Source organism: Teleopsis dalmanni, chromosome 1, assembly GCF_002237135.1.
Source record: "Teleopsis dalmanni isolate 2A chromosome 1, ASM223713v2, whole genome shotgun sequence".
Lineage (NCBI taxonomy): Eukaryota > Metazoa > Arthropoda > Insecta > Diptera > Diopsidae > Teleopsis > Teleopsis dalmanni.
The window spans coordinates 210,858,707-210,868,141 of NC_051846.1; the positions used below are offsets into that span (position 1 = coordinate 210,858,707).

At 30.3% G+C, this 9,435-nt stretch overlaps 2 protein-coding genes across 2 annotated transcripts; both read right to left on the reverse strand.

Annotated features, from left to right (window-relative positions):
• Nucleotides 1–4,873: 4,873 nt before the first annotated feature.
• On the reverse strand, nucleotides 4,874–6,164 carry LOC119671733 (probable isoaspartyl peptidase/L-asparaginase GA20639). Its single transcript, XM_038082493.1, has one exon. The coding sequence runs from the start codon at nucleotides 6,096–6,098 to the stop codon at nucleotides 5,028–5,030; it is 1,071 nt and encodes a 356-aa protein (XP_037938421.1). The 5' UTR covers nucleotides 6,099–6,164; the 3' UTR covers nucleotides 4,874–5,027.
• A 1,175-nt stretch (nucleotides 6,165–7,339) lies between these two features.
• Nucleotides 7,340–8,838, reverse strand: LOC119671737 (scoloptoxin SSD20-like). The gene is made up of 3 exons (XM_038082498.1): nucleotides 8,396–8,838; nucleotides 8,100–8,340; nucleotides 7,340–8,036 (listed from the first exon to the last, which is right to left on the reverse strand). Exons 1-3 carry the CDS (start codon nucleotides 8,731–8,733, stop codon nucleotides 7,746–7,748), a joined length of 870 nt encoding a protein of 289 aa, XP_037938426.1. The 5' UTR covers nucleotides 8,734–8,838; the 3' UTR covers nucleotides 7,340–7,745.
• Between the last annotated feature and the right edge of the window lie 597 nt (nucleotides 8,839–9,435).

The window sequence follows — 9,435 nt, forward strand, 5'->3', positions numbered from 1 at the left end:
AGAGAAAAGTGCGTGTTGCAGTACAATTTTAAACCCATAAACCATAATTTATCTAGTTAAATCTGTACGATTTTATTTAACTAATTTAAAAAAAAGTTTGCAAATTACATATAAAAAATATATGATTGTGGAAGACATTTCCAGTTGATTTTTTATAATCCTTAACAGTTAGGACAAAAGAAGCAATGCTACAATCGTAAGTGTGGTGCTTAGATGATAACGACTAGTTTCAATAATACTAGACAAGTAACATAGGATACTTATAGGTATGATTGTATAGGTTATATTATATTGCAAAGTTTTGATTTCCTAAGCATGTTATATTTCTATTTTTGACTTTTAAAAATTTAAGAACAGGCTCATTACTATTCTGCGAATAACAACCGAACGAATAAATTCCGAATTTTGTGAATGCTTGTGTCTACCAACAAATCAAAATAGTTGTTCTCTGTGATGTCTTTCATTCCTTGTTTATGATTGATTGTACTTCCAATCATATCACGCATATTTAGTTATTATATTATAAATTTATATAAATACATGCGGATAATATAAAGGGATAAATGGAGTAAATGCTTGCGCCTAAAAACGAATTTTAAGGAAATCAATTTTAATGATCCATTATTAATGAGTCATTATTATTTATGATCCCTTGACATTTTTCGGGTAGCTTCCTATTGGATACTGGTAAATTATATGCAAGTATTACTTGCTTAAAGTTTGAATGATTAAATATATAAATAGTAAGGTACGAAACTGATCTTTTTCATAGATCGCCTTTAGTACAATTTATTTATTAATCTCAGATTTCATTCAGCGAATTTGTAAGAAATAAACAATTATTTGTCTTCAAGATTTTTTACAAGAGTTGTAATAAATCTTAAATTTATACTAACCATAACATGCCAATCTTATGTCTCTATTCAATTTAATCATTACCAATTTACATATTTTACTTAAATAGCCTCAATTCATACATTTAAGTTCCAAGTAATCTTCGTAGTCTTAATCTTCCAGTCTCTTGCGATTATGTTTATTATTCAACGCCAGTTTGTAATGTAATTAATTTTCTGGCGCACGCGCTATTATGATTTGCTTCCGCAAAATTAAACATATTTCCCCAACTACACATTATCTATAGCTGAGCTACACTAGTAATACGTATAGTAGTATCGAGTGAATCGATAAAAATCATGCAGAAATTATGTTGCTCATATGCCTTATGGACGTTTCAACCGGAAAATATTCAATGTACAAGCGCGCCACGGTACGCTTGTAAAATACTTAATAATAGATGAAGTGGATTGCTTCTTTTGCGAGTTCAGCCTCACCAATTGTTTACACGATTGAATCGGATTCGAATTATAGTTATTATCGTATAAGACTGGAGTTGCGAAAGTGTCAAATATCAAGTTCAACGTCACAGTTCAAACATTAAAAGGCAATAGCAATAATCATTTGAGCATTTAATATACTATAGACAATAACCATTTAAATAATTGGAAAAAAAAACTTAGTTTTATATAATTTCTGTAAAAAGGGTACCGAAAAACATCCGTATCCTTGCAATTTATCTGTTACTTATCACAACAAATGAATGAAAATCTATCTTACGTTTTTCATTAGTTTTTAATTTTTCAATTCTTAACATAGTTAAATTAAATGAAACAGTAAATATATACAGTAGTCCCTCCTATAACGCGGTACCCTTATAACACGTTTTCATATTACGCGATTTCAATCCCCCGTATTACACGGACATTACCCCATATAATGCGAGGACTTGTACAGCTCATAATTAGCTTCGCGTACCTCTGCACGTATGTATACGGGGTATAAGCGAATACCCTAAAACGCGGAACCAATCTACCGAGTTGTAGGGGAGATTACTGTACATATGTAGATCTTTTAAAAATAGGCACCGAAACATGCGATTTGCTCGAATCAAATCATTGCTGTGATAAATTCATCTCAATTGTTTTTCGATTGAATTGAGATTTTTATTTTTATGCGATTTGACCTCCATAAAAGAATTTGGGGAAATCATTCATTCCTTTGGCATTTGAATTGAAGAAACATTTTGCATTCTACATTTTCAATTAATCTCAAAGACAACCAAGCAAAATAAATTTATCTGCCCAAATAAATCTCATTAAATACTTGATACGATTTTGATACTTGACGATTTTGTAAGAAATTAAAATACGCACAACATCAGAAAGTTATCTCAGGTGGACGTTGAGTGATAAGTGATTTACACAATATTTATCGATTCAAAATTAATAAAATGTTCTAATTTTATTTCTAAATATAGACTATCGACTATATAGTCTTACACTTTGTAAACTTCCGAAGACCAAATTGTTGCAAAATCCATTAATAGAAAATTAATAAACAACTGAAAACAACTATTTATATATCTTACATATCTTTATATATTTTACTTTATGATAAGAATCATTTTAAGGACTCCAAAGGCAACCCCTCTATAATGGCTTTTCAATATTATGAAGGTTGCTTATGATTTTAGTAAAAATCTACTCGAGTTTGGATTATAAAAGTGGTTCGCCAACAAATATTGGAAGATCCATTCCACTATTCATATGTTATTCATCATTCAAAATATCTCAGTCTGTCATAGGAAGAAAGACTGTAACTTACATCACATGCACACATCAATGGAATGAACTAATGTTCATGTTGCCACTCGGAGCAGGCAGGTGCTCTCTTACACGATCGCTGACCAACTTTTTTCATAAAGGCGTTGGTTGGCATGTACATCAATTAGCTATTTTTCGCCGTTTCGGTACCACATTCCTCACAAGAACCCTAGTATAGAAGAGTAGAGACTAAATTCATTACAAAGGCGTAATTACCCATTTTTTATCACTGTTGATACCTAATTAAATATAAGTATAAATATAATTTATAAATTCTTTGCTTATGGAACTATTTTTTGTATTCTTTAACTGTATGGTCTCCTACGATTATTCATGTTTATTTATAATTCTTGTGATCCACTGATCCTGTTCTTATGATCAGTGGTGTCATTCCTTTTGATCTACAGATCTATGAATGGAGGTAACGCTGCGAGCAGAGATCAGCAAATAATTCAACCGACATCAACATATGAAAGAAGAAGCCTTCCTAACTTTGCAACAACGATGGATCTCCGATTTCACATTTGATTGATTACTATGTCACACAGTTGTCATCTGATCACAGATATTTTTGGAAATATTTACGGAATGAAAAAAGCAGTGCAATCTCTGCCAAACCGGCGGAGAAAATGCTGAACATTAATTATTCAACTGTGACTGATGGCATGGAGAACTTCACTAGAAGGGAAAATATGGGACTTCACTGTCGAGAATATCATTGGAGTGACCGAATGAAGGTATGATCGAATAATTAGAACAAAATCATGACATTCATCGAATATGTGCTCTGGAAACGAAATAAGACCTAGACGCAAATTGAAATTAAGCGAAACGTAATCTGGAGACCTTAGAAATCAGAACTGGAGTGAGAGCCTGGACACAGATTCTACAATAAACATATAGCATATATAGCTAAAAAATGCATCTTACCTGAAAAAAAGAAATGTCAAAATATTAATAAAGTATTAATAAATATTTTCAGTGAAATAACATCAATATCCTTTCGAAAAGAAATTCTGTTAGATAAAAGAGATAATTATAAATTATTTTTTTCGAAATATATTAAATGAAGAAATATCTTTATAAAGCTCAATTAATTAAGATTTTTTTTAGATATTATTTATTTACATTATTTTTATTATCATTAATAATTATTATTAATATTACAATTATTATACAATAATTTTATCATTTTATTTAGAGCTAACATTATTTTTTTAATTAAATCTATATTAAAATCATAAAGCACAAACAAAAACTGTTCATTATTTCGAAAATATGTACAACTTTAAACAACAGATGGCGCTAAAACATTTTTTGCCATATGTCCAAGTTACAAACCATATTGTTAAGTTCTCTTACTTTTTCACCCTGTGAAAGTGATTATGAATCGCAACAAATATGTACAATTATTTGTTTAAATTGCAACTTTTTGTGAGTAATAACTAGTGTTTTAATTAAAATATTTTCGTATTAAGTGATTATTTTATAAGTTGCAATTTTATTTGGTAGTACTCTTTGTTTCTCATTTTCCAAATATTTGCACAAAATTTTTAATATGGCAACATTGCAATGAATAAAGAAAATAAATAAATACAAATTTAACACCAAAATAAACATAAAATATATAAAAATAATAATACGAATAAAATTTAAAATTATCATATTTGTACAAATATCTTCATCTAGTTCTGTGATTAAATCTGCTTGCCAATTAATAGAATACGACGCTAAGGATAATGGATTTGTGCAGTTTAACAACTATTTTCCCTATATATTTCTAAACGCATTTATTTAGAGTATAAAACCATTTTTATTTTATTATTCATATATATGTAAATTAAAAAATTTTCTACTTTTTAGTTCACACAATATCATATATACAATAGCACGATGTGTAATGTAAATACCAGTGGTAATCCGTCTTACAAAACAGACACGTAACGTACGCTACGATGCCGTTGTCACAAAAATGATATTTATTTAAATTCTGAGTGATTTTTTAATGTCCTAGATCGAACATTTAAGAATTACTTAGCGTAACTGTTAAAGTGATCCTAAGCATTGGTCTCACTGTCATACTTCAGTTAAGTACGGCACTGTAGTTGTTTTAAGGAAGACTAAGTAATAATACCAAGGCTGAATATAGTACAATTTTAAATAATAATAATATATTATAGTGTAGTAATATAGTAACTCTTATATCGTAAATAAAATACTTGCTTTATTGTCATTTTCAAATTTTACATGTAAATATTACATTTTTGTTAATGTTTTTTTTATCAAAAGATATACTTTGCTTTATACTTTATACAAAAAATGTTGATATAAAAACTTAAAATATCTAAATAATATTTAAATTCATACTTAAATGAATGGCTCTGTAAGAACTTCACCATGATTAATTCCATAATGCATACTACCGTCGCGCACATACGCCCAACCCATGCGCTTTGAATTCCAATCTATGCCAACATTACCTTTAGCATCGATAGTAATAGCTCCACAGCCACCAAGTACTCGCTTTTTCATATCGCTTAACACTTCTGATGTAGCTTCCTGTGCGCTCTTCCCTTGTAATTCTATTTTCTGTATGATTCTTTGAGCTAAATTAAAACGCATTATAGCTTCACCGTAGCCAGTTGTTGAAACACCTCCATATAAACTATCGGCATATGTACCACAACCCAATAGCGGTGTATCACCAATACGTCCCGCTACTTTACCTGTAATTCCACCAGTCGACGTGGCTGCTGCTATATTTCCTTCGCTATCAATCGCAACAGCACCTACTGTGCCAGGCTCTCCAAATGTATTCAACTCATTGACTACGGGTAATTCTGTTGGTGCGTTTGCTAAATTTTCATCAGTTTTGCTTAATTTTTTAAATTCAGCTAACGCTAAACGTGCTTGTGGTGTAACCAAAGTGCCCGACAAAACTTCATTGAAACCATGTTTTTTGGCAAATATTTGTGCGCTTTCACCACCGAGAAAAGTATGACCACTTTTTTCCATTACACATCGTGCCACCGATATTGGATGCAATAAATCATGCAGCAATGTAACGCAACCTGCACGTAATTTACTGCCTTCCATTATGCTCGCCTCTAGTTCTACATTACCTTCAATATTGAGACATGACCCAAAACCGGCATTGAAGTTCTCATCCGCTTCCAATGCTCGTACGGCCGCTTCTACTGCGTCAAGAGCATTTGTACTAGGCGATGCTGCCTCTTTCAATAGTTGAGGCATCGCTAAACGCAGCGCAATTTTCATACCTTTTAGTTTGCCGAGAACACGGTCATCACTAATGTCACCAGCGCCACCGTGTACTATGAGTACAGGATTAACCATCTTTGAGATATGTTTTAAATTTTTCTGGTCTCTGAAGTAATTTTTTGAAATTAAAAAGCAAAGTTCTTTACTTCTTATCAGCATCAACAGTTTATGACTTGTTTGTTTGTTTTGTTATCAAAAGAAGAAAAAAAAACAAGAAAAAAAATGCACTTTTCAGGGTTGCATTTGTATAATTTAAAATATTGACGTACGTATAAAGCAATGACACTCGTACCTCAACATGCTGTGGGGAATTTGAAGCGCAGCGATTTTTAATGACTTAATATATATATGAACTGAATAATACAAACTGAATAAAAGTTTAAATTTATTATCATAAATTATGTTGGTTCTATCTGTATCATGAAATATAAGGTATTATAATTAAATATATATATATATGAATAAAAATATTAGTGGTTCATGTGAAGATAAATACATATTATGATTTCATTAAGAATGCAGATATTTCTTGCATTGAGACTATTAACTCCTCTTTAATTTATATATGTACAGAAATTAATTTTAGCTCTATCATTAGATATTTATTGTCATTGATTAGTATTCACCACTAGTCAACTCGATCAGTTAGTTGTATTTTATTTGACTCTGTTAAATTGTTAAAGCACATATAAAATAATATATCTACAATCATGCACACATCCACTATGTCAAATTTTTATTCGATTGTGAGTGGAACTTGGAAAACTTTCCCATAAGCTTCTTTTGAGTGGCAATCTCTCATTCTCATCTTTGCAAAAGCCCATTATTCATACACCATATACTTAATAATTGCCTTACTTGACACTTGCTCAACAAATTTTACCTACCAGAATATAAGGAAAACATAATTTATTATAATACATTATATAAAAATGTGTCAAAATCTGCAAGTTAGTCAATTGTAATAGTTCAGCTATAAGCCTTGGCACCTATCGCTCGATTTCTTTCTTTAGTAATTATAATAAATAAAAATGATTATTTTAATCAATCAGATAATAATGTGTTATTAATTATAAATATTACGATTCAAATCTATATACCTTTATCACAATTGCATACAACCATCATATAGCTCATATGCATATAGCTCATATGTAGCAAATCACCACAAGCATTTTTCAATGGTAAAAAAAAAACTAAAACTGGTAATAATTTTATAACGAGTTTAAGTAGCACTAGTAGAAAAAAAAAATAATAAACTAGTAATTATCTATTCTAGTAATGCTGAAAGTAACTTGCAATTATTTCAATTAATTTAATTTGTTAATAAAGAAAATAAATGTTTTTAAAATAATAATAAAAAATTTATTTAAGGTACTATGGTATAAAACATATATAACTAAATGTACATATATATAAAATTTTATGTGTAGATATAAAATATACCACATTATCTCTCCTAAATATCATGGAATGTTTGTGGCTTAAATGGCAATTATATGGCCTTTTAAATTACTCTTAAATTATCTATATTACAATTTGGGATAAATTATTTATCTTATCTGGTGACAATAATTATATATTGCAATAATAACTAAATATATACATATCTCACTGCTTTAAACAACATTAGATGAAACATTAGATAACAAAGACTAAAATAACTATAGAATTTAATATATTTACATGAAGGTAGAATTATTCTTAAATTGATATAGCAATAATTACTATTACAGAAGTCCTGAGATAGAAGTTTACAATGACTTAAACAAGCACTTTTTGAGAAAGTTAGTTTTGTTCCTATTTCTAATGTTGCATTTTATTCTTTGCTTGTAACTGCACTTTACTACCCACACGTCTGTGATCATAGAAGGGTTCAGGTATACCATCGCGTACGCCTATTGCTGTCACAGCAGCAAAGCCACTTCCAGCTCCTAAAACATTTAAGTCGTGGCCCACTTTTCTTAAGTAGTTTTGTACACTTTGAGGTACTTCAGATTCAGTATCTATAACCATTGGTGCCAGTTGATGATGTATACGTCCGCCATCTATAGCTTCAGACAATGTATCATTGAAGATAAGATATTTAATAATAGCCTAAAAAATATAAGTAAGATTAGAGCAGTGAAGTTATGAACCTTACTAAGATTTTTATCTTACCGATACGACAGATGTGGTAATTTTAGTGCCACCAGCTGCACCAACCAGCATACGTACATTACCATTTTTATCCAGTACAATAGCTGGACACATAGATGACATAGGTCGTTTACCGGGCTTAATGTAATTTGCTGGAGATGCCGGAACACCAAAACTATTTATTACGCCCGGTGTAGAGAAATCATCCATTTCATCATTCAAAATTATACCAGTACGTTTTGAAGCTACTTTTGAACCAAAACTGTAAAAATTGTTCGGTTAATTTATAAAATTATTTAGTATTTGAAGTTATTTACTAGTTATTAACAGTACTCGTTATAGTTACTGCATCACCGTTTGGCGCTAAGACAGCCATATTTGCAGTGCCATGATCTTCCTCTACTGTGAAGTTCGCACCGTAGTATGCATAATCATTAAAAGTTTTGTCATCCAAAATTAGAGAACGAATTTCTGCAGCGAAATCGTGACTTAATAAATTAATCAAGGTTTCGTTTATTGTCTGACTCATTTCCGATTCGTTCTGTAAATCACCCAAATTGGACCTTTGCCCATAGGCATGCTTGAACGTTTCGATCACACGTTGCCAGTAAATATCATGGTCTTCTGTATAACGTTCACTGAGCACATTAAGCATAAAAGCAATTAATGGACCACTGGATGGTAGTGGAGTTGTGTATAATGTATAGCCACCAGTTATATTTGCTACCACATGGTGAGTATCTTCCCAGCTAACTCTGAAAAACAAATTAGTTTAGTAATTTAGTATATTATTTATTTGGATACACTGGAAAAAAACACATTTTATTTTATTTTTTGAAAAATAATAACTTAATTATTTAAAAATTCCATTATTTTACATTGACGTTGTGAGAACATTTGAGGTTATTCAACATATAAATTTTTGATAGTAAAGAGAGTAAAAATCGAAACAATTCTACTAATGTGTCTAAAATTGATGATGTTATGTCGTTCCAACAGCTTTGTTGAATGGTGAACTCATTGGAGGTTTACCATTTTTCTCCAATAATAATCGGAGGTGAATAAGAGCTGTAATAAGCAACACTTAATAGTGGTAAGGTAGTGGTTTCAGAGAGTAAAATTACCCGCAGTGGAAACTACATGTTTACTATAGTTTTAAGCTGTGATTGTAAGGTGGTGAAGAAATTTTTTGAGATTTACTAAACATATCTCTAAAAGAAGAGAAAGATTTTGAAAAGAAAGAAGAAAAAAAACCTATGCAACTTTTTTCTTATGGTTATTTTGAAGTTTAAGATTCTATTTTTCCTATAGTTTTCTATAGTTTATAATAAAATCTATTGTCTCGTATATTTCTTTT

What these genes read in the sequence shown, in the direction of transcription:
- LOC119671733 (XM_038082493.1), bottom strand. Translation starts at nt 6,098, where the DNA reads ATGCTGATAAGAAGTAAAGAACTTTGCTTTTTAATTTCAAAAAATTAC.
- LOC119671737 (XM_038082498.1), bottom strand. Translation starts at nt 8,733, where the DNA reads ATGCTTAATGTGCTCAGTGAACGTTATACAGAAGACCATGATATTTAC. An exon ending in ACGAGTACTGTTAATAACTA is followed by an intron (nt 8,341 to 8,395) that starts GTAAATAACTTC and finishes CAATTTTTACAG; the next exon opens with TTTTGGTTCAAAAGTAGCTT. An exon ending in TTACCACATCTGTCGTATCG is followed by an intron (nt 8,037 to 8,099) that starts GTAAGATAAAAA and finishes TATATTTTTTAG; the next exon opens with GCTATTATTAAATATCTTAT.